Below are 25,763 nucleotides of genomic sequence, written 5' to 3' on the forward strand. Positions count from 1 at the left end.
GTGAGACAAAATTTTGAGTAAACAATTTATTGCAAACAACCATTAAACTGAAATAGGCGGAGTAGCTGCGCCATTCACCTCAAAAATTTGTTTGGGCATGCCTGATGCCAGTGTTTCCAGGAGGTTAGTGGGAATGTTGCAGGTGGTGAAGATGGCTTCACGGAGGGCATCCACTGTCTAGAAGTGATGTCCATTTTTGTTAACTTCCCTTGCCACCCATCCCAAAATGTTGGCTATGGGATTTAGATCAGGGGAACATGCAGGATGGTCCAACAGAGTGAGGTTGTTCCTCTGGAAGAAGTCCTTTGTAAGGCGGGCATTGTGAACTGCAGTGTTGTCCTGTTGAAAAAGCCAGTCGTTACCACACAGACGAGGGCCTTCAATCATGAGGGATGCCCGCTGCAACATCTGCACATAGCCAGCTGTCGTTTGACATCCCTGCACAACCTGAAGCGTCATTGTTCCATTGAAGGAAAAAGCACCCCAGATCATGATGATCTGTGCCGGGTAGAAAACATCTCAGGTGGGATCTCCATGTCATGCCAGTAACGTTGGAAGCCATCAGGACTGTCATGGTTACAAGAGAATAAACTTCTCTTCCACCTTTCTATGTCCCATGTTTGGTGCTCTTGTGCAGATTCAAAACAGGCAATTTTGTGGCGTTGAAGGAGACGAGGCCTTTGAAGATGTATTTTGTTCTTAAAAGCCTTCTCTCACAGATGCCGTCTGATGGGTTATTGGACTGCACTCGGCACCAGGAACAGCCTTCATTTGGGCCGAGGATCGTAACCGTGTCTTGACAGCCAATTGGACCCTCCGGCTCAGGGCCGGTGACATTTTTTGGGTCTACCACTTGACTGTTTTGTTCTACAACCCTCAGAATATTTTAAGAAGTTTGAAATGACTGTCCTACTGCGCCTAACCTCAGCCGTAATGGCGCTGCAAGAGGCCGTGCTTATGCAGATCCAAAATGTAATTTTTTGCAATTTCTCATCTGGTCTTAAAAGGAGGAGTGTATATAGTGGAACCTGGGTTAGCGTACGCACCGGTTTGCACGTTTTTTGGTTAAAGTGAAACATTTTGCCTAAGTGTGCATACATTTTCCAGTTAGTGTACAATATGGCGCGCATCTTGTCATGTTATGAATACACTGTGTGAGTCCAACTGTGTAAAGGTGTTTGATCACAAACGTCCATTTTTATAGTTTTACGATTATAGTTTTACACAAATAAAACAATTCCAAATGCATGTAAAAGCTGAAGAAAAGGGATAAATGGACATGTAAGGTTACTTTTGTCTTCACTGAAGATGTGTTCTTGGCTAAGATAGGATGTGGAAGCAAGCTCAACACGCAAACCATCTTTTGCCTTGAGTTATTTCGTGAATTCATTAGTGTTTCCTACCTTCTTTATCAAATGCTGACACTTGCGACTTTATTTGGTTTCATATCTGGGTTATTTTATTTGACTTCCACTTTTGGCTTTCTGGAACGGATTACTTTGATTTACATTATTTCTTATGGGAAATTTTGACGTTGTAGGCTACACAAATAAAAGTCATATGAAAAAAATAGGACACCTCATGGGTGATGTTTATGGCGCCCCCTATAAATTGTGGTCACAATGCTTTGGATGGCATGCTGGCATACATGTAATACAGATATCGTCAAAGTTTTATAGTCATTAGATAAATGGTCAATGATTTATGGACAATTGGTTGCTAAGTCCCGCCCATTACCCTGCAAAGACTTTTTGCTTGGTGGCGGCCATGTTTTTCAACCAGTTTTGTTCAAATATTACATAGACATCCCGGTCAGTTCCCTAAAGGTGTGTAGATTTGTGGGGTGCAATGAGGTGTGAGAAATTTCAAGTCAGTGGTACTTCTGAGGTTTGATAACAGCACCACCATGTGGTATATTTGTCTGAAAAGTAATAGCACACACAACACAGTTAGGGTGCATGTTTTAACAAATTGTCACCCTTCTATGTGCAGCGGTTCAGAAGCAGAAGAGTTAGCTTACACAAACACATCCAGAGCGGTGTTATAATTTTGCCACATTGCTGTATGTATATTTATATGTAGGGATGCACGTGTGTGAAATAACGAAAACTTTTACTTACAAAAATAAATCAGATTTTATCACAACAGAATGGCAGTATCAACACACATTTCCTCCGTTTAGTAGCAGCAGATGCCGTGGCGGTCCAATAAAAACCAGCCCTGTCTATTTTCCTGCTGGATGTCGGCCGTCGCCGCCCGGAGACTCCGAGAAAACATTTCCAGCTCTTGAGTGCGTCTATCAAATCTCTTTGTTCCGCTTCCATTACGCCGCGCTCGCTGCCCGGGCCCGCCGTGACTGTCTGCCACAGTGGCATCCGCATCCGCGCGCGCGCGCGCGCACACACACACACACACACACACACACACACACACAGAAATCTGGCAGGCGACGCGCTGGTTGAGTCATAACTCGGTCTCCTGGACTCGTCCGCCGCCAGCTGCAGCATTATGTGGAGCGCTTGTGTGCGAGTTTTTATGTTAGTCCGGTGCAGGAACACGCTCATTTCCCCTCCCTCCTTCTCCTCCTCTTCCTCCCATAATTTGCCTGACACAGGAACTTTGCATGCAAGAAGCTGTCTGTCTTTGTACGACTTTGTGCTGAACCAAAGCACTTGTGTTGGCTGTCTGCAGGAGGTAGTGCTGTACTGCTTGGAGAACAGAGTGTGTGAGGTGAATCACCGAGACTACGCCGGCTACTGCGCCCTACACGAGGCCTGTGCCCGCGGCTGGCTCAGCATCGTCCAACACCTTCTGGACTACGGCGCCGACATCAACTGCAGCGCGCAGGACGGCACCAGGTACGTCAACCTAAAACATGTCTTGCACGAAAAAACGTGGCGGCCTCAGCAGGCACAAAAGGGGGGCGTTAGGGCTGAGTCACATGTCTCATCAGTTGCCAAGGGTGTCAGCGTGACACATGAGCTGTGCAGGTTGAAACAGGATGCTGGAGACGTGCCTGAAGATAAGGACCTCCTGTGGGGCTAAGCATGTAACACTACAATAATAATCTGGTGATGCCTCACTTGGCTACATCGTAGTTTTTTTTGTTGTCGTCTTGTGCTCAGAACACCGGTCACAGTTTTATTTGGCACATGTTCATACTTGATGTGCTTATAAAACGACTTTAAAGCTCGGGCCAAAAATGGTATGTCTTGCTTAAATTTTCACAAATGTATGCCATTTTTTTATTTTGTGATGATGAAACTGTAATTTCCCAACTTCGCCACTAGGTAGAGCACCTAGAGTTACATTGTGCATTTCTATCAATGCATTTTATTTCTGGGTGCCTTTTGAAGCACTCAAGGTCACCGTGTGAACAGTTGACACAGTTTTTAAAAAACGCACTAATGATGAAAATAACAGTAAAAATAATTTAAATCAATAAAATTACCATGAAATCAAACAGTAAAAATGGTAAAACATTGCTCTCTAATGAGTAACTATATTTTTTTCATTTTATCCAAAACAAAGAATTGTTTTCCCCAGATTTGGAGATAAATGTTTTTATTGGACAGAAATATGAAATGTGGAAATCCTGAGAATGTAGACGATATTAGTGGGCTACGTTGTTGTCATCTTGTGTACTAGACCAGTGGTCCCCAACCTTTTTTGACCCATGGACCGGCTTGTGTTCCCACAAATCTCCCGCGGACCGGGGGGGGGGGGTCGTACATCATAGCGATCTAATTTATGTTATTTATTATGTATTGTGTAAAGCTCATTTATAGTTATTCAACATAATTCCTATGTCTTTGTTTGTAGGCCTATTCACGACGCCGTGGAGAACGACCACCTTGACGTGGTTCGCGTCCTGTTGTCCTACGGGGCCGACCCAACCCTGGCCACGTACTCCGGCCGAGGCCTCCTCAAGATGACCCACAGCGAAGTCATGGAGCACTTCCTCACCAGTAAGCTATACTACATGACTTTTCTTTATTGTTACTTTCACGCATTACACTACAGTTCACTCAGGTACAGTTTGGAATGGACTTGTTTCCACTGCTGGCTGGTGATCCATAAAAAGTGTCACATCATAGCAGCATAAGTTGTCTGTCAGAAGTGCAACCAATCAACAGCTATGTGCCTAGCTACACCAACATTTAAAAAGTATAAGAAGGCAGGAAGGAGGGACTGGTGGGTGGCATTTTAGCAGGTGACGAGGGTTCAAATGTTAAAGCAGCCGCTCAGCCCCCAGACACCCTCGATCCCTTTGGCTTGTCCTTTCAGCGCCATGACCTCTGCGCAACCTGTTGCTCCGATTCCCTTGTTCCGATTCGCTTTTGCAAATCCTCGCCCCCCTCCGCTGACCCCTTTCCCCCACCCGTCATGTCAGCCGCTGTCATCCTGTCTCTCCCCCTCTGGCAGGCAGCCCCCCTCTTCAGCCCCCCTTCGACCACCTGTTAGACAGGGAGTTTGAGCTTGCAGGAGTGCGTGCCGTTGCCTCTGAGCTCCTTTAGCTGGTTACTTAGCAACGCCGACTGTGTTTGCTCAGCTTACGTGAGGAAATGGGCTCTATCTAGTGCCTGTTGGGGCCTGGGTGCGCCTTTTCCGACTGGGCTTGACTATGTCTCGCTAACTTGATAAGTGGATGACTTGCGATTTGGATGAAATTAAGGTGAAAACAGAAGAGATATTGGTAAACATAGAAAGTATGTACAGAATGTAGAATGTAGAATGTACAGTTGAAATACATTTTTCACGTATGCTGTGCTGTATGTACAGTATTTGTGTAAGTCAGGGGTCTCCAACAGGAAGCTGGTGGGCTAGCGATAGCTCGCCACCTGTTTCTGAGTAGCTCGCCAAAGGGTCAAAGAATTATGTACATCAAGTCTGGTGGTATTTTCATATGGAATGATGCAAACTAATGCTAATTGCAGATCACCTGTTAATGGAAGATGTTGTCACTGTATGGTTGCATCAGTTCCGTTTTTCAGTGGGAGATGTTTTCAAAAACGCAGAGACCATTTTCAAAAGTTTTGCATGTTCAACCAATTTTAGTTAAACGAGTGGATTTTTAGGGTGGTTCTCATATTGAAAACCATTGAAGACCCCTGCCAGCATTTGTAATCCTGAACCGCTGCACACAAAAGCGTGTACATTTGTCAAAGTATGTACCCCACTGGGTTGCCTTTGCTATTATTTATCTGACTAATACACCCAATGGTGGCAGTTATGAAACCCTATGAAATGGATTGACTGTATTTGTATTATATGAATGCTAGCATGTCTTCCGAAGCGTTTTGACCACAACCTATAGGGGGGCACCGCAAATGTAAGTTACATTACAAATACTGTATGAATGCATTTTGAAAAGAGCGTACTCAACCAACTAGCGAGAGAGAGAGAGCGCAGAGCGAGTGAGCGAGCGATGGTCGCCCTCCCTCCCTCCACCTGGTCCCACTCATCTGGAGGCCGTTAATCCCTCCAAACACACGCCAGACGCCCCACGCCTCAGTGCTGGCACAAAGCCCAGCTCTGATTCTCCGTGTGTGTGTGTGTGTGTGTGTGTGTGTGTGTGTGTGTGCGCGTGTGTGTGTGTGTGTGTGCGTGCGTGTGCGTGTGCGTGCGCGTGTGCTTGTGCTTGTGTGCGTGCTTGTGTGCGTGCGCGTATGTGCTGAACACACACTTTGCTCTCGCCGCCGCTTATCCAGCTTCCCTCGCCTCCATGTTTGTTTCCAGCTTTGTGTGTGTGCGTGCGCGACAGCAAAAAAAAAAAAAAAAACGGTGTGTGGTTCTTGTTCCTGGCAGCCGTCTGCAGCCTCGCTCTGAACTCAGCCAGCTTTAACCCAGTAGAGACAGTCACTCCCTCCCCTGTGGTGAAGCCGCTGGCCCCTGACCATTAGCGCCCCCCCAACCCTCCCCCCTCCGCCTCCTCCTCTTTTACTGCCGTTTATCCATTCGCCTCTTGTCTCCAAGGGCAATTGTTTGCCTCGTTGCCTGTCCCCCGGGCTCCAGCTCGTGAGTCACGCGCTCCTCTCCTCTCTCCATAGATTATTTCGCTGACCTTCAGGGCCACTCGGATGACGACCCAGGGCTTTATTGGGAATTCTACGGCAGTGCGGTGTGCGGTGAGTACTCATCACGACCCTCCCCCTTAGACTTTATGTTCCAACGGCAGTTCACATTTGTTTTGTGTGTTTTTTTTAATTAAGAGTCCGCAGAGGACGGCGTCACCGGTTATGACATCCTGGCCAATCCGCCGGGCCCAGATGACGAGGACGAGGATGACAAGAGGGAGGTGTTTGAGTTTGAGTTCTCAGACCGACCTCTGCTGCCTTGCTACAACATCCAGGTGTCCGTCTCTCAGGGGTGAGCATCCCACTGTCAAGTGTAAATTTTCCTGTCTTCTTTAGCTGCGTACTGTAAAGCATGTCCACTCTTTAGGACTAATGACAATCAGCATGTATTCTTCTTTCCACCGGGACTTGTATTTCTGTTTAAGTCCCGCCTCCATGCATGTGCCAAGTCTGCAGTCATTGGGCAAACTTTCAGTCACAGTTCTTGGAGTCATTGGGCCATCTGTCCATCATTATGCAGCACTTTGAATAGTTGACTTGTTTACAGTTACACATGGCACCTCGGGACTAACTGGTATTCCATGTTAGGGTTTTTTTTGTGTCAAATGTTGAATAGAAAGAAATAAAATCAAACATTGAAAAGGGATTCCTGTAAAACTAAGAGTGAAATGTGTGAATTTATTAGCTTGTTTCAAATTGTGGCTACAAAAATAGTGTTTTTGTTTTTGAGGAAAAAGTTTAAAAATTCAGTGGAAATTCAGCCTATTAAGATTTAAAATGAAAAATTAATTAATAAAAAAAATATGAAAAATAAAAAATAAGTTAATGTAAAATGTATTCATAAAATATAATATAATATAAAACAATGTGAAATGTATAAAAAAAATTAGATAAAATTTGATTTTAAAATAACTGAACTTAAAAAAAATGAAACTAATTTAAATTAATCACAAACTGTAAAAATGTTCATTTAAAATAAATGTATCTAAACATTCTAAAAATAACTAAGTTTCTAATTGAAAAATAAAAACATTCTGAAAGTCTGCCATGCTTTTGAATGGCAAAGGCAGACCTGCCAACACGTATACATTTTTCATACTCGCATTGTGACTCTTGAATACACATATGCTTGGCTGCTCCCCAGGTTTATTGGTTCCAGTTTCGATTTCAATCTGTGAAACCTGCATTATGCTCCTGTGTCATCGTACACTACACCGACTCGCTCCTCCCCCTGCAAACCCTGCAAATCCAAAAAGATCTAACCTTGCCAAAGAACATTTCCTATGTGCATAGACTTGTTCAGAGGGGGTACACCCCACCTCCACGAGCCCCTCCGATTTTGGATCAACACTTGCAATAAAAATGACTGTTGCCATGCATCAATTAGTTCTAGCTGCAATAACACTCCCCTTCTCTCCTTAATTACCATTGTTTGCTTTCTACGAAGGAAGCTATCAAGCTAATAGTTGACTAGAGTTGTGGTTGATCACACATGCTCAACCCTGACGAAGTGTCATAAAAGCAGGAGTATTCAAAGTGCGGCCGAGGTACCATTTGCGGTGCGTGGCTCATTTTTTATTGGCCCATTACACATCAAATTAACCAAAAAAAAACAAAACAAAATAGAACAAAAGACTTAATGTAAGAAGAAAAGGCTGAAACGTCCATACTAATAACGCTGGTTTGTCTTTGAGGATACCGTATACTGTATATGTAACATTTTTAAGCCTTTCCTCGTGACCCTTGTAAGGACAAAGGGGCATAGGAAATGGATGGATTTTTAAGCCGTTTTACAGAATTACAAATATATAAAAAAATCAGGATAGCCTCCTGCACTCATAAGATTTCTTCAAGATTGCCAGGTTGCAGTTGTTTTGTTGAAAGTAAATAAATAATTACTTTTAAATGACAGTAACGTTCTCAATACATAACCCAGACTTGACATTTCTCATCCATGATTATTTGCCTCCCTCAGGCCCAGGAACTGGCTGCTCCTGTCCGACGTCCTCCGCCGACTGCGCATGTCGGCCCGCGGCTTCCGCCAGGCCTTCCCGCACATGGAGGTGGTGACGGTGGCTGAGGCAGAGTTCTACCGGCAGGCGTCTCTGTCACAGCTCTTCTCTTGCCCAGAGGAGCTGGAGGGCTTCCACCCGGACAGCAAGGAGCTGCTGGACCTGGTGGAGGACAGCGCCGAGCTGGCCGCCCTGCTGGGCTCCACGCTAGAGTGCCTGGACGACCGCTGGGACCACGCCAGGGACAAACTGAAGGAGAAGATCAAGGCCGCTGGACAGGTGGGCCTCATCCTGAACCCAGGTCCCAATAAGCACTGATCCCCTTGCAAGACTGGCAAGGTGGCTTTCCAGTGCTGTGGTGCACTGTATATAATACCAACCTTTGGACCTGCTGGCTGACCTGTCAGCTTAGCCATATGTTTGAATCTCAACAACTGATGGTCATATTTTTTATAAATTAATATATGTACAAATAAGTAAATATAAATGGATATATGTATGTACATCTCTGTATACATGTGTGTACATAAAAAAAGATTTCTCTTCTTTCTGATGATGCTAACCACTGACAAGCGTGTGTGTCAACAGTGGGATGGCATATGTGTAGCTGCCTGTGCCATTGAATGTGCTATTTGAGTTCATATAGGGAGCACACGATGTACAATTTTTGTCCCCTCCCCTCCCACGAAGACTTCAAAACAGGAGGGGCTATTTTGTTGTACATCTTTTTTGTAATGTTGGAATCGTGCTTACGGTCAAGTCTGTAATTTAACATGCGGATCTACAGCGTTGATTGTATGATAAAGTTTTATTGTAATACTGATCTTCACCCTTTTGGCAAAGAGCTTGTGTGTATATATAAAACAGTGAGGCTACTGCAGTAAAATCAACTTTTTTGGTGTGTTTCATTTTTGGTTGGTTTTTATTTTAACTTTGTAATTAAAATGTCTCCTAATTTGTATTTATATTTTACAAAAGAAGTTGCTTTAAAATAAATATACAAACTGCAAGATGACACGTGTGTGTATGCTGCCACTGTTTCGTTTATTGTGAGGTTACGTTAAGAGCTGAGAGCTAAATGGGGAACTAAATGAATTGGGTGTCGATGTCAAATTAAACCGTTTAGCCAAATTGTCCGCGACTCTTCAGCAGGATCAGATGCAATCCAACATTGCCATCTTTAGGAATGCATGTGTATTGTAGCTGCGCTTTTTGTGTCTGCCGCCATGGCTCAATAACGTCCTGAATGGATGCTGAGACCTGCAGCGCCACTCGGTGTCCAATCTGCTAATTGCATCGTTGAGACATTGTTCCCGGAAGGAGTGACGTTTATGCATGCTGTGTCCTCGTGCTTACTAATGATGCCGTCCATCGATTGGATGCTTGACTCCAGTTCCTTTTACAGATGTTTATTAACACCGTGGAAACAAGAACAGACAAATAAACTACAACGTCGAATAATACAGTAATTAGAAGCAACAGCAGTCACCCCACCATTGCTTCAGGTAATAGCGTACTTTTTCTTTTTCTTATTAACTTCTTGTCACGTCTTTTTTTTAACTTCTTTTTGCAAGTAGGTACAACCTGACCACGTGCTGGCTAACTTCCAGTTTGGTTCATTTCAAAATCACGTATTTAAAAATAAAGTCAAAGTTACAGCTTTAGTTACACTTATGTTATAATAATTAAATTAAAGGTGCTGTCTCTCTTTGGCTCCACGTTACCCTTATTTTTCAGCTCAAAAATATAAGAACAAAACCACCCGCTAGCAGATGTTACCAATATTGCCATTTGCCATTTACCCTGACTGGGACACCAACTCCAGTCCACTGTGCCAAGTGATGGCATTGTTACCCACTGTAGCACCCGGCCACTTATAAATTGAATGAATTACCATTATTGATAAAGCAAAACACCCACCCATCTTCGATGACATAATCACAGATGCGCCTGACTTTCATTTCTTCTACTAACTTCCAGCATTTGTACTCTAACTTACACCGGTGATCGCTGGTGCTTGTAAAGTAAATATAACGAGTGGAAATGCAACAATTCTCTGACAAAGGGTTCAGACAACTCCAAACCTTTACAGTCGTCCCTCGCTACATCGCGGTTCAAACATCGCTCACTAAATCGCGGTTTTTCAAAAATAAATGATTGCTGTTTTGGAGTTGACTATGGGCTATTATTAGTCACAAAATATTGAAATACATTGAGTCCTTCTTACCTGCAGGTGTGCACAAACTGTAGTTAAATACAAATTTTAAAAATGGTGATATAAAAAAAGTTATTGGTTATGATAAGATGGAAAATATTTTCAAGCTTATATATCCTGAATATACATTAGAAGCACCTAAATTACCATTCAAATCTATTAACAGGCTCAATTTTGACTTTATATGGAAACAAAAAACACAGTATATTAGACAAGGTAATTTAATTAAACAATTTGAAGATGGAGGATTGCAAGCTATTGAATTGGACAACCTAAATAGCACCCTAAAAATAAATTGGTGTTGGTCATGCATAAGAAGTCATAGTCAGTTATGGGGCAGTATTCCAAGAAAAATATTTTCAGACCTGGGTGGAACTAGCCTCTTACTTAGGTGTGATTTTGACATTAAAAAAACAAGTTTTACTAAACATAACTACAGTATATAGCCCACACAATGCTCCCATGTGGAATTGCCATTACATCAAAGTTAGAAACACATCAGTCTTTGTACAAAAATGGCTTGAAAAAGCCATTTGTTTGGTGATGCGTTTGTTAAATGCTGAAAGTGTTATGGTATTTGAAGATTTCACTGCTAAATATAACACGCACATAGACAAAAAAAGAGTTCCAAAAATTATCAAGGCTTTCCCTCAAAATATTCTGACTGCAGCACATAATCTTTTTCTGAATCCTGATGAGAACCCCTGAACTTCCCAGGCTCTCGGCTAATGGGCTAGACCAGGGGTCACGGACGTGGTGCCCGCGGACACCAGGTAGCCCCCCACGACCACATGAGGTGCCCGCAAGCCTGCTTTTCATTCAGGTTTTCAGTTAATAATGAAAGAACAGTAGAAAGAAATGCATTCTGAAATACAAAATGTGAGTTGTGGGCACCAGCATTTTGTTAATGTTCTGGTAAAACAAGCATATTCGCTTTGTTTGGGTTTAAAATAAGCTCTGAAAATAAATGTTACAAAAATGAGTAGCTCTTGGCCATTTTCATTTTGTAAAAGTAGCTCTCACAAGGAAAAACGTTGGTGACCCCTGGGCTGGACTTTACAGCAGACTAGCAAATTGTAAAATGAGGGAATTCTTGACTCAGTTGCACAGTTGGATCAAAAGGAAACAATGAGAACAAATGACCTAAAACCTCCTTTCCACCAAAGTTAATGAAGTCCATTCCAAGTTTTCTCAGGTGTTTACCCTTCAAAAGAAATCCTTTATGATTGCTGATGTTTGTTCTTTTTCTTATGGGCACACGGGCTTGCAGCTTTGGAGCAGGAAGTTGGCGGAATATACAGTTTTCGAGGGTTAGCGCCCCCCATGCAGTACCTAACCAAGGCATATCGCGCCTTTAATTATAATATTATAAGATATACAATTAATTTATTTACACGTTTCATTGTATAAAACACAAATAAGAAAACTGCTCCTCACTTCCCTTACTGCCTGTACCACGTGATCAGGCATGCGCAGCACTGTGCTTTGTGATATAATTTTTATTTTACATGCTTTACCTTTATGAATGCTTTAATTGTACGTGTCATAAGCTATAATGTAATATTTAATTAGCTTTACTGTGCAAAAACAAGGAAGCCGTTCCTTTCACGTCACGTCATGTAGTTCCTGTACCACGTGACCAGCCGTGACGTATGAGGTCAGCTGATCTCTGCTACAAGCAAAGAGAAGGCAAAAAGATGGCGCTGACTGGCTGTCCGAGGTTGAAGGCTCTGTCCTCTGTGGTGTTCTTCCTCCTTTTCCTCGCCACAGGTAAAAATTGTGTAAACATATTCATCTTTGTTAGCCTCATATTAAACGCATCTCATCTGTTTTTAACGTAATATTAGTCCTGAAGATGTTACTCCTGACGTCGAAATGTTTGAAGGATGACAGTCCGCAGTAGGCTAACCTGGTTTGGTAGGATCGTTGATCTGCACATTCATTTGATGTCCATGTCTGGATTTTTTGCTTGTACATTAAAATGAGGCATTTATTCTGCCATTGTCATCTTCCTGTGGTAGTTTCTTGGTCACCTGACAAGCGTTGCTAATTGTGGGGAACATTTCCTTAGTCTATTAGCGTGTTAAGACAAACTAACAATAATTAGAATTTGTGTGATTCATTTGCTCCAAATTCTCACTTTTTAAGGATTACAATAAGATAATTGTGTGTGATGTGTTATATTTCTTTGTCGTGGTTTGCTATTATTTCAGTAGAAGTGGCTGTGTGTCATGTGACGGGCCACTAAACTGGAAGTTACTTCCTTTCTCTCATTGGACAAATAATAGTCAGTTTTGACTGACACAAAGGTTTTGGTTCCCTTATTTAGCCACACTAAAGTGTCGGTGTATTAAAGAGGTTGGAGTATAATGGAAGTATAAGTCCAGTTCTGCACCCGTACTACCACAGTAATGAGCAGTGCCAGTGAAAACAGAGCATAGCGGTGTGGCATTAAGTGTAATTATTGGTTTCAAGATGTGATGTTTAAGATCATGCCTGACCAGAAGGTTGCGACAGGTAAATTTTTCTTTTTTTTTTTGCCAATTGAGTATGTGTGTGCTGCCCTCCAGGTGTCCATGGTGACAGCATGACAGTGCTGCAGGCTCCTGAATTTGTGTCCTTCCAGAAAGGAGAGTGGCCTGTCTCTGGGGAGAAGATCCCAGACCTGGTGGCTCTCACAATGGGCTTCTCTGTTCAAGAGGTGCTTTTACTTATGGTTACCATTCCAAATAAAAACACATTTTTATAACAGTGTGTGTTTATGTGCCCAGGAACTGTCTTGGCCCGGTCTCCAAGCTGGTCCTTTGTTCCAGCGTCCCCGTGCTAATGTTCTGGTGGTGGTCCGAGGCGCTGACAAGCTCAACTTCCCTCAGAGTGTGGCCTCCTATCCGCTAGAGAATGTGAGTCAGTCTGGACTTTCTATTTATAAAACCTTTCGAAGGGTTTATAAATTAATATTATATATATATATATATATATATATAAGAAATATTATTTTCTTCCATTTTTACCCCCTCTCAGCCAGTGCCCTTCACGATGGACAGCGTCGCCGAAACAGTGCACTCCCTGTTCGCTGAGGACACGCCTGTAGTGCTGCAGCTCGCCCCAAGTGAAGAGGTAAAAATTAAATCAGAACTTTCTTTGATTTGTGCTTAGAATCTAATGTCTCCCATAGGAAACAAGAGGATTATTCTGTTCCATGGTCAGACTGTGTCCATCATGAAAACCTTAATTGTAAAGGCAGTGTTTTAAGTCACATTTTAGCATTCTTAACAGCCATGAAAGTGTAAAAATAGGTAAAATGCTCTACATTACAGTTTTTCTTTATTGGTTTAGGCTCATTTATTGAAACAGAAATTACACTCTCAAAACTCTTAAGCTCAGTTGGCAGTCTTTCAGTTGAGCACAACACCATAGCTCACTTGTTCCTTTCCCATATAAATAGTCAGTGCCACCAAATTGCAAAGATCCTTCTCAATTGCTTTGGCTGGACCTGTCACGATAATCAATTAATCGACCGATTAAAAAAAAAAAAAAAAAAAAAAAAAACAGGTCTAATTATGACGCCCTCGATAAATTGACATGTGCACGTATGCGTGTGCGTTTCATCTGCTCGTCTCTCTGTACGACACAGGCTGGATGAATGACGAGAGTTCACTCTGCATCTGTCTGTCCACATTGGGTCTATCGTGGAATGAACGGAGAGAGTGAACTGTCATCGCATTCAGCCTCTTTGTGGAGGCGGGGCTACTAGTGAGTGGGTACAGAGTGTCACTGGTTAGCATACGCTAACATGAATGAAGGTATAGAAGCGATGGTTTCTGAGGCGAAGGCCACAGCTGTGTGGGAATATTGTGTGAATATTTTGGTTTGAAACAGAATGAACAAGGTGAGCGCATGAACACTTGACAACCGACAGGGACAGTTTTCTCAACTGGGGGGAAAAAAAATTACTGAATGGAGGCGCCTCGGGCAGCTGAGCCTTCGTCCCAATGGTCAACGCTTACTGAGATGTTTGGTCGGCACAGTAAATATAAAAAAAAACAGTGCAAAATGGTACACGCTCACAGACAATGTTGCTTGCTATATTGCAAAAGAAATGCAACCATTCAATGTGGTTGTATGGCATATATGGCATGCGTTTTAAACAACATACATACAAGGAACTTCTGTGTCAAGCTAATGTGGCTCACACAGGTACACTATACACGAGTACCATCTGGTGGCTCAAATGTGAATTACAGCTCTCATGACGACAATCAATGAAAAGATGGTCTCAAAAAATGTTGCTGTTAATATCGATTTATCAACGATAATATGTAGCACAATTATCGTCCAGCAATATCGTGACGGGCCTAGCTTTGGCCCATTTCCTGAAACAGACTGGACTTTCTCAACACTCTTGGTTCCATTTTCACTACATGCCTATAATTATGTCCGGTTATGTCGCTCTCATCACTGGTACCCTCTGTGAAAGAAAGAAAAAGCGACCAGTGGAACCTCATTTTAGAGGTGCCAGAATACTTATATGTCCTCCATTTCTCTCCATGCAGAGGCTGTACATGCTGGGCAAAGCCAACGCTGTGTTTGAGGACCTACCAGTGACTTTACAGCAGATCCGAGGCCGTCTGTCCCAGGAGGGCTCTGTGCTGGCTTCCCTGCCCCTCAGCTCCCTCAGCAGAAATGCAGAGGTCACTTCTCACCAGCACCTCTTTACTATGCACTGGCATGTGGAAGTATTTCCTTTATAACATCTCTACCATTACTGTTGTTCTGTTTGAAGGCGGATTTGCTCTTCTTGTCCGAGATCCAAGTTCTGCATGATATCACAGCTCTGGTGAGTCAGCCGGTCGACACTTTAAAAGTGCTTTCAGAAAGCCATCGTTAGAACACAATGTTTCATGTGTTTGTAGCTTTAATGCTAATGAGATGTTTTTGTCCATGCCCGTCTCCAAGAAGTGTGACTGTGCACTTTATCCACTCTTCACATGTACACTGTAACTCTGCACTTGTCCAACGTAAAAGATATCGTATTGTATATCACATACAACATAACATTAAGGAGTGGGACAGGAGCACACAAATGTTAGCAACACCAGCATAGCTGTGTGAGCTACAGTGCTAACATTACACTCACATCTTAACAGCAACATCATGCTGGGTATATACAGTGCCCGACAATAGTCTTGTCTCTTATCCAAGTTGTAGGAACAATAATTAATAACTTTTAGTTGCTCATTTGGATTTAGAAATGCCTCACATGCTTATATGAAAAAAAGACTATAGATAATGCTTATTATAACAAAATAAAGTCCTGTTTTATCATTTAATTAAGACGGAAAGGTCAGATTGTACTTTGACAAAAGTCAGGTCCATTTTCTATGCCGCTTATCCTCATTAGGGTCGCGGGTATGCTGGAGCTGTCTTTTTTAATGCTTCAGGCTGTTGGTTTTGCCATCCACTCTGCACATCTCTTGCACAACCCCATACTGACTGTAACCCCAAGCCATAATATTCCTCCACCAAACTTGACTGTTTTCTGGGTGAATCTGGGGTTCCAACAGGTCTCTTGCAGTATTTGCGGTGATTGGGATGCAGTATAACGAATGAGTCACCAGAAAAATCAACTTTCCTTTTTTTTTTTTTTCACCATTTTTTTCACTGTCCAGTTTCTTTGCAAGCTGTGTGCTTTGGCAAATGCAACATGATTGTAGAGTTGTCCTTCAATTCTTGCTGTCCATTACCTTCCAAATTACAAGAGAGAGCAAAATCTTCAGCAGGATGGTGCTCCTTGTCATACTTTGGCCTCCATATCAAAGTTCCTGACAGTGAAGAAGGCCAAGATGCTGCAGGATTGGCCAGCCCAGACACCAGACATAAAGATTATTTCAGGTTTGGGCTTAGATGAAGGAGGAGGCTTGGAAGGTGAAACCAAAGAATCTTGATGAAGCCTGGGAGTTGGCCAAGAGGGTTTCTTTGCCATTCCAGATGACTTTATAAAGTTATTGGAATCATTGCTGAGACATATGGATGGAGTCCTCCAAGCTCATGGGAGTCATGTTCTTACCAAGTCACCCGGACTTGTTCTGTATTTGTAGCAAGTTTGTGTTTTCAAAGGAAAATATCATTTGTACCGTACATTATTTTGGTGTGCGACAAGACTTTTGTCCAAGTACAATCTGATCTTTCTGTCCTAATGAAATGATAACACTCAATGAACAATGCAATACTTTATTTTGCTATAGTAAGCATTAGCCAGAGGCTTTTGCCTTTCGTATAAGCTATATCTGAATCCAAATGAGCAACTACAAGTCAAGTTATTTATTGCTCCTACAACGTGGATAAGCGACAAGACTTTCGTCAGGCACTGTACACAGAGTGGCTCATCTAGCTAGGGATGGGTAAGAGGACGTCATGAAAAGCTGCATCTTCAGAAGGGAGCGTTTGAGCTATCTTCTCTCAGAAATGGAGCAAACATGAGCGACATAATAGATTTTTTTTCTCGTTTGATGCTCATAACCAAGCTCGAGGAACACGTTACTCGTAGAACATCATTTAAAGGTCACCTTTGTATAATGGGGACGTTTTTAAAGCATGAGTGCAGATTGTGACTTTTTTTTTTATGGCCATCCTGCAGCTGCAGAGACACAAGCATTTGGCCAAGGACCACTCCCCAGACCTGTACTCCTTAGAGCTGTCTGGCTTAGAGGAGCTGAGCCGCGCCTACGGACAGGATTCGCCACAGTACCGTGATGCCATTGCTATTCTCGCCTCTGTCTTGCAAAAGGTGAGGAGGAAGAGGCGAGCCATCCCAGTCATCAATGTAGACTCTAAAGCCATGTTTGTGTGTTCATTATTGCAGTTTGGAGAGGATGTATACGGTCTTTATGGCAACAGTGCTGTTGTGGAGGTGGTGACCGTGAAGAACTTTGAGGCTCCCTTGACCAGGAAGTCCCGCTCCATTTTGGAGTCCAAACAGATTGTAAGTCTAGAGTGGTACTCAAAAACCCACAATGCATTTCCTGAAATAGTGAACAAAGATGTTTACTTACTCAGCTGCAGAAAGTACACGGGGTAATGCCTTTATCAGGACGGAGGCCTGTATGTGCATAAATGCATTTTTATAATAATTTTGAAATATGTAATTTTGTAGCATTTGTCATAAATGGGGATAATGACAAGAATACATTTAGAAAAATAGTATACATGAGCATATATAGTAATAAATTGTATTATAGCTTTGAGAGATTCGTGATCACGGCAGATTTTTGCCCTTTTTTACTAATTGGAGGATGAGCCCCCCCAATATTTATGGCAGCTGCCATAAAGTGCTTTGTTTTTGCAGCAGGCTAGAACGTAAACAAAGACATGTCCGCCATGTGGAAATACTTCTGCACTGTAAATGAAAATAGTCCTACAGCCACTTGCAATGTCTGCAGAATGACAATTTCAGGGGGTGGTACTACAAGTAGTAGAGCTGCGTTCAAAAGAACATGTTTAATAAGTCATCTGAGGACCAAACATAAAACTGAGTATGCAGTGGTTAGCAAGGCCACCGACGAAAAGGCTGCTACGCCAAAGCAACAAACTCTGAACTTTCGGAGGAAAGACAAATATTCAAAAAAGAGTGAAAATGCAAAGTGCATCACTGAAAAGGTAGTCAAATTTGTTGCTTTGGACAACCGACCCATCAAGTTGGTGTAGGCAAGTATGCCAGCCTCCCATGCTTGCTGTTTCTTGGTGTTTGTGTTACCTGCGCTACGGCTACTGAATAGAATCTTTTTTTTTTTTTTTTCTGTGGCATATTTCCTGCGGCAGTACCTCCACCTCTGTACTACCAAAGTTTTATTTTTTTCTCTTCACCTGCTGTGATTCAATTTGATTTCGGCATTTTTTTTTAATAATCTGCGTCTGCTCACGACCCTGTAGTCTCATGCTTTTTTATGGCCGTTGATGGGCTGTTATCTTGCTTAAACGTGAGGGGTGTGCCAATTCGATATTGATATCGGGCCGATATCTGCAAAAAACGAGTATCTGGTTATATCGGCCTGCATCTAAAATCTCCGATATGGGCACTCCGATTACAAGCAGTAGATTACAGATTCTGCTTCAGCATGTCTATCCAGCAGCTGGTGGTGGTGAGTAAAGTTGGGTTTAAACACTTAATTCAGCACCTCCAACCTGGCTACATTATGCCTAGTCGCCACTACATCGTGGATCAAATTATACACCAGATACTTAAAGTAAATAGATGAGTTTTTCTCATACTTACTCTTGCTGATTATTGTTCTCTCTTTTGAGTAATGTCACTTCGTCAAGCCTTTTCTAACACTACATTACAAAATAAATAATAAAAGTACCCTATGTATGATTCATGCTGATGCAGGTTTACAGAAGCCATGTCTGCCCTCTGTGTCTAATGTGTCACATGATGGTATCAGTCACAGTAAAGGTACTTTATTACCACCTAGTGGCACCACCTAGTGCTGTTTCTACTGAAAGTATGACATTTATGTACACTGCTCAAAAAAATTAAAGGAACACTTCGAAAACACATCAGATCTAAACTGGGGGAAAAATGATCTTGAATATCTTTCCTGATAATAAGTGGGTGATGTATTAGTAACAAAATGATGCCATATAATTTGATAGAAATGAAAATGATCACCCTATAGAGGGGGGAAATCAAAGACACCCCAAAAATGAAAGTGAAAAAATGATGCAGCAGACTGGTCCATTTTGCTAAGTGTTCCTCTAATTTTTTTGAGCAGTATATTTAAGTTGGGGCCTGGCATCAATTCGAGCAGAGGCCACTCTGAGGAAATATGGATTACAGGGCTGTTGGCTTTTAATTTTTTTCTTTAAAGTGATTGCCAACACTCTTTTGTAGAGCAACCCGGGAAGCCCTTACAACCTGGCCTATAAGTACAACTTCCACTACGCCGTGGTCTTCAACATTGTGCTGTGGCTAATGATCGCGCTGGCTCTCGCCGTCATTGCTGTCGGCTACAACCTGTGGAACATGGACCCAGGCTACGACAGTATCATCTACAGGATGACTAACCAGAAGATCAGGATGGACTAAAAACAAAAACAAAAAAAAAACTTGACCTCCTGCACTCCGTTAGTCGCTTATGTTTGTTTGGTGTGATGTGATGTTTAGTCAATACCTTGAAGCTGTATGAAACTGCGATTGGTTTGTGCTGCTGTGGTCATTGAAAATGTTTAAATTACACATTTCATTCCTACCAAGTAAACCTTCTCACTGTTTTGAATAAGTGTGAAATAGTGTAAGTCTGTTTTAAGTTAAGTAAAATATTTGTGTATATATTGAAAATATGACTGTAAGACAAACTGCTGTGCTCATTGTGAAAAGATTATTGTAAAAAGATGTGTTTTGTGTTTATTCCTGCAAATAGTCACCCTGCTGTCAACATATTCAGTTAAATAAGTTGTTGGGTGATAATCATTAAAATACATGAAGTGAGCTATAAATGGCAAAGCAAATTATGGGTCATGCTCATTGATGTCTGTTTTTAGAAACATGAATTATTCAGTGCTAAATAAGGATGCATGATTTATATATACGTTTATAGAAAGTTAATACTTGTGGCATCCTTTCAAACCTAGCCAGTACCTCTGAGAGTAATTTAGCTTATGTTTCTTATGTTCTTATTGTTTTTCTTGTGTTTTCTTTCTTTTCTTGGGAGAATGAACAGAATAAGAATTTCATTGCATAGAATAACTGCCTGTTTTACTATGCATATGACAATAAAACTCTTGAATCTTATCTATATACTACGTCATAAGGTTTGACTGTAGTCGAATCGTTTCAGTCTAATCGCGTCAAAGCCCTGTTACGTAAAAAGCAATATTTAAAACGCAACGCGGTTTATGAAGGAGTGTCTGGTTCTTCGCAATTTTTTTCTGGTTGGCGCTGTCACATGATCACGTTGCGTAAACCCTCAGCCAATCTGAGAGCAGATGCTACCTTAAGCCCCGCCTCTCCTGCTGTTTGGGCACATCACTGGTTAGTTTTTGGTAAACACTTCCGGAAAGAGCGAAGACTAAGACTGTATATGCTTTTAAAGAGCGCTATTTATAAGGAGCAGATATGGTTTGACTCATTATAAAAGGTACGTTTTTAGTCGCTTTTTAAATGTTATTTAAAGTTTGTGTAAGTGTCTTTTGTATCGACGTTGTGTCGTAAACAAACCAGAAGCTGCAATTCCTCGACTGCTAAAAATCTCAGTTGTTTTTTGAACGCTCAGGAATTGTTTGTCAGTTTAAATATGACAAATTGGCGGCCCAATTGGGGTCCCTAACGTACTTCGTACAGCAAAAGTAAAACGAGATACGATTGGTAATGTTCACTATCATTAAGCAGACATAATATGTAACACGACACTACCTTCCTATTGGTGGAAAAACGCAGAGCGAGAGGGGGAAAGATAAGCCAACGTGAGCTGTGCAAAAACGAATGTCATGGCTTTGAAATTCCTACACAGGTTGACCAAAAGAGGTGGACAAAAATGTAAAATGAGACACAATCTTTATTGTGTGCAGAATTAGTACTATGTACAAAGCATTCTAAGTTACAAGAACACTGTTACACTAAAAATGAAAACATTTCCAGACTCGGATTTTAGATTATTTTGTGTGATATTAGGCCCAATGGGTTAATAGCGTCACACGTGAGGAAGTACTGAGGAAAAAAAAAGGTAACCACCCTAGGAAAGAAAAAACTTTTTTTAAGGGAGATTTAAACACAAAAGTAGGTAGAAAGGCCCAAAACTACTCTGTACTGTACAGTTTTAACACATGAGTTTAATCTCATTGTGATGTAACAAGGAATTCTATGTTTAATATCACTTGACTGTTTTTGCCCCACAGCAAGCATCTACGTGGTCAGGAAGATCCGGGCGGCCATTGCAGATGAGCCTCAACTGGAAAAGCCGATTGTAACGCCATGTAGTGCGAATGGTGAGAGGCAATCTTACAGTTGCATATTATACCATGGTCGACTTATTTTTACACTTGTATGAAAGTTACATTTAACCCTTTGCAGTCCAGGAGAGTATTTTGTGGTTTTGTGTACTTGTGTGTTTATATTTAGCATTACAAACTGTTTTATGATGCACTGTTTAGTTTCCCAACATGTGTGACTGTACAGATATTGTTTCATTTTGACATCGTGTATTAACACATTGGGCCTGAAATCACCCAAAACGTAAAATTGAAGGCATGTTTTTTTTTCCACTGTAAAAATGTCTGACGTGTGTTGAACCCTTCTTACAACTTAGAATGTGAATACACAATGACTACACAATGTATAATTCAAAAACTCAAACAACAAAGCAAACTTTTTATATTGTGCTCTTAGTACTCTGTTGTACTTGATATTGTATAGATACTGTACACTGTGTGCCCAATTATTTGGCAGTTTGCATTATTATTAGTTTTGTTATTTAACAATAATAGTTGTCTTGATCAATCCAAAATGTTAATCAACCTCAGACTTGAATATTTAAGGAAGTGAAAGTGAGGTTTTAGCTTTTGTTAAGACTATGTCTGTGCAGAGTTATTAGGCAACTATTAGTGTGCACAGTTGTTAGGCAACCCAAAGAAAAACTAAACTATTCCCATGTCACTACTAGGGCTGGGCGATATGGACCAAAACTCATATCCCAATTTATATTTAGGTTGAATATCGAAATACGATATATATCCCATTATTTTTTCCGCAAAGTGAGTTGAGACAAAATCAAAGCCAAATATGTGCGTCAAGTTGTTTTATTAAAAAACACTTAAAATGAGGATGTTTTTTGAAATTTTAAAGCTTCATGCAAGATGCACATATAAAAAAACGTAATTAAAAATAGCCGCTAAAACAAAATAGGCCATTCTCTTTTTGGAATTAATACAGAAAAAGTCAAATTTTTTTTATAACAAACCTTTAGCTATGCTGAAATCCTCAGATAATAACAAAAGAACAAAATATGAAGGAGTGCCTGGTTTAAAAGGACATTTTAAAATCAAAAATATCTGTCAACTGCATCAGGCTTAGCAACTCAACTCAAAGCGCAGACATTGGCGCTTTGACTGTGAGCCGCTAGGCTTCTGCTCCACTCCTCCAGGGATGAGGGAGATTCAGTGCACATCCAGTCTATATCGATATCAAAGATATATGGTTGGTTATGATATGGTCCTTAAAGTAAATATTTTTTGAAAGTCAGAATGATAAACAACACCAACTTTACAAATAAATATTTCTGACATTTCCAACAATAAATCAGTGACCAATATAGCCAATAACACGGAAAAGCCTTTCATCCATGGAGTCTTGATTCTTGTTTCTTGATCATTTGACCATCAACCTTTTGTGCGGCAGCAACCAAAGCCTCCCACACGCTGTTCAGAGAGGTGTACCTTTTTTCTTCACTGTTAATCTTACGTTTAAGGGCCCACAAGTACTCAATAGGGTTTAGGTCAGGTGAGCAAGGAGGTCATGTTATTATTTTTTAAGACCTTTAGTAGCTAGCCACGCAGCGGAGTACTTGGATGCATGAGATGGAGCATTGTCCTGCATAAAAACCATGGTCTTCTTGGCCAAGTCGCAGCCTTTCAACTAGTGTGTGTGGTTCATTGGTGGTCGTGTTTCAGCCTTCCATACCTTGGCCATGTCTCTGAGCAATGAACACTTCTGGACACTCCAGGTAGATTACAGTTCTGGAATATGACAGCACTGGAGGATAACGGGTTCCTGGGAGCTTCACCTTTGATTTTTCTCAAATATTTATCAGTTAATTTGCATGTTTTTCTCTTGACACGTTTCTTGAGACCCTTTTGTGTACTTGCAACAAAACATTTAATGGTTCTTCCATTTTCGGCAATTTCAAGAGTGCTGCATCCCTATCAAAGATGTTTTACAGTTCTTGACATTTCAGGGTGTTAAATCTCTTTGTTGGCCCATTTTGCCAGAGAAAAATAAGCTGCCTAATAATTGCGCACACCTAATAAAGGGTAATAAGCTTTGCTTCTTCCTACTCCTTTGGACATGTGGAACTGTGAATTGAATCATGTGATGTATTCCATTGTAACTTGCATGCATGTTCGAATAAAATTAAACCAAACCCTCCCTCAGTGCACACATGCACATCACCTTGTCTGCTTCAACCCGATAGGCATTTGAGTTTATTCAGCTTGGGGTTGGAAAATAAGCATACAAGGGAGAATATGGTCAAAATACTGACTTTCCTAATAATTGTGCACACAGTGTATATTTATAGTATGTACAAACTAACACAACAATAATGTTTGCCTTTTTCTACTCAGCTGAAAGGAGAGCAGAGCGAGCGCTGAAAGGTCCACCACCGACCACCTTAATGAGTTCTGAAGTCGATGAAGACGTCGGGGCAGCAGGCTCCGGGACGTCTTCAGCTGTGCAGAAGTGTGGCTCCTGATTGTAAAAAAAAAAAAAAAAAGATAACTTGGTTATTAAATTATATAAAAATATCAATTGACAATCCAAAAATTACAACATGATTACAAATCAGGCTTAATATTAATATTGTAGGACCATGAAAGCCATAATGTTTTATATTGTTGAATGACCATGCTGTGCACCTGCTAACAAAAAGCCTCCATTGTATGCTGCAGTGTTTGAAGACTGACTCACCAACCTCTCCCACAGAAGCTGAGCATGTCTGATGTTTTTTGCAGTTATATCAATGAAATATCAATACCAATAAACTGTTCAATTCATACATGATTCCTGTATTTAATGACAAATTAGCGCATTGTTGGAGTGGAGGTCTGCTTTGTAAGTAAAGTACATTTTAAATGTTGCTAGTCACATAAATCACAAATAGTTCACCTCCTGTCTTTTTGTCAAAGTACAGTAGCTTAATAGTGCTGGAAGTTGGATACACCTGTGCTATCATAAACCTGGACACTGAATTTATACTGTTTAAAACGGTCATGTTTAAGTAGAACAGATTTTTAAATTTGTATTTAATCCTGTAGATGTGTTATTTTGAGCTAAAAATATATTATTGGAACAATTCATTTGCCATGTATTAGTATTTCTCTAAAACAGGTATAAAAATAAATTTGTGTTTGTCAAATACTACAAAATACACTTATCACATTTAAGGTGTCCCCCATTTATTTTTGTGGGAATTGGTAACACTACTATAGTTTGTTTGCAAATTTTATGTAATTATTATTGAATATTTTTTGTTGCTGACAAACGTCTGCTCCACACTTCATCTTCAGCCCAGGAGTTGACAACGATGCCCCAAAGAGCTTTTCTGCCAACCAACATAACTCCAAAAAAGAAGAAAGGCGATGAAAACCAAAGAAAATGAAAGCGGGCAGATGTTTGCGTGGGGGATGGGGGGTGGTGGTTGGAATGGCCACTGTGATGGTCTTAGATGTGAAAAGAGGGGGATATTGGAGTTATAATGGATGATGTCATCAAAGAGGCCTTCCAGAAGCTCAGGCACAAACAGGGTGGTTCGAGAAGTCAGTTGCCATTTACTGTTGAAATACTGTAAGTGTTTATCAGTAATACAGTCAAAAGGAGAGAAAGTGTGAATATTTACTTTGCAAGTCGACTTTGCAAATCGCTAGTTTGCCCCTAAATTTCCTGCTTGCACTTCTAACATTTTTAGTTCGGGGCCATTGTGTTCCTATGGTAAAAAAAAGTTAGTCTGGAACCCTGAATAATAATATGTAACAATACTTTGGCCTACTAGTTAAAGTTCTGATTGCATGCAGACTCATTTTTTTGCGTGTGATCTTGTTCAAAACTATTCCATGCTAGTCCTCTACTTTTCATGTCCAGATCTGATGCAAGCCCAGAACAAACTCTCCTGTTAACACGATCTCATCAGAGACCCCAACAGCAGTGAGCCTATCCATGAATGTTTGTGTTCTTATTTATTCAAAGCTCCAGAATATTAAGGGATATTGTTCAGTGTTCAGTATAGTGGTCTTATTATGGCCTTGCGTGTTTGTATGTACATCAATGGGGTGAGTTGGCATGGTATCTGTGCCTGGAGTGCACTGAGCCAGTCTGGACCACAAAGTCCAGGGCCCAATGTTTGTCCCAGTCCACCGCTGATACTGTCATTTTGCTTGAAGGTGTATCCATCCATCCATCCATCCATCCATCCATGTTCTGCTTGTCCTCATTAGGGCTGTGGGATATGCTGGAGCCTATGCTTGAAGGTTAAAATTTTTGCAATCACTACACTATACTACCAAGTAAAATGTCTCACAACAACGTAATAAAATCAATATAAAATCAAGTTTGTCAAAATTTTATTTTAAAAAGATAAAAGTTAAGGGACATCTAAAAAAAGGGTGCAATTAAACTAAAAAACAGTAGACCCGGTTGTCTTCCATTGCTAGCTATTTTGGCGGAATATGTTCGTGACGCACTTCCGGCGTAAC

General features: G+C 41.2%; 2 protein-coding genes across 3 annotated transcripts in view; both read left to right on the top strand.

The window, feature by feature from the left end:
* The window catches only part of bcor (BCL6 corepressor), a 52,540-nt gene extending 43,314 nt beyond the window's left edge, over positions 1-9,226 (top strand). Inside the window, exons 9-13 of one of the 2 annotated variants that reach the window (XM_054786648.1) lie at positions 2,692-2,858; positions 3,823-3,968; positions 6,051-6,128; positions 6,213-6,369; positions 8,053-9,224. In XM_054786648.1, coding sequence (XP_054642623.1) covers positions 2,692-2,858; positions 3,823-3,968; positions 6,051-6,128; positions 6,213-6,369; positions 8,053-8,407 — 903 coding nt within the window. In that variant the 3' untranslated portion in view covers positions 8,408-9,224. Of the gene's footprint in view, positions 1-2,691; positions 2,859-3,822; positions 3,969-6,050; positions 6,129-6,212; positions 6,370-8,052 lie in introns of both variants that reach the window. The other variant, XM_054786649.1, reaches the window with a different exon arrangement.
* A 2,682-nt stretch (positions 9,227-11,908) lies between these two features.
* On the top strand, positions 11,909-24,070 carry atp6ap2 (ATPase H+ transporting accessory protein 2). Its single transcript, XM_054788058.1, has 11 exons — positions 11,909-12,074; positions 12,875-13,005; positions 13,076-13,204; positions 13,326-13,421; positions 14,858-14,995; positions 15,088-15,141; positions 16,942-17,091; positions 17,167-17,286; positions 19,195-20,440; positions 21,198-21,287; positions 23,640-24,070. The coding sequence occupies exons 1-9, from the start codon at positions 11,957-11,959 to the stop codon at positions 19,387-19,389; spliced, it is 1,131 nt and encodes a 376-aa protein (XP_054644033.1). The 5' UTR covers positions 11,909-11,956; the 3' UTR covers positions 19,390-20,440; positions 21,198-21,287; positions 23,640-24,070.
* The last annotated feature ends 1,693 nt before the right edge of the window (positions 24,071-25,763 follow it).

The sequence above is a fragment of the Dunckerocampus dactyliophorus genome, chromosome 9 (assembly GCF_027744805.1).
Source record: "Dunckerocampus dactyliophorus isolate RoL2022-P2 chromosome 9, RoL_Ddac_1.1, whole genome shotgun sequence".
Lineage (NCBI taxonomy): Eukaryota > Metazoa > Chordata > Actinopteri > Syngnathiformes > Syngnathidae > Dunckerocampus > Dunckerocampus dactyliophorus.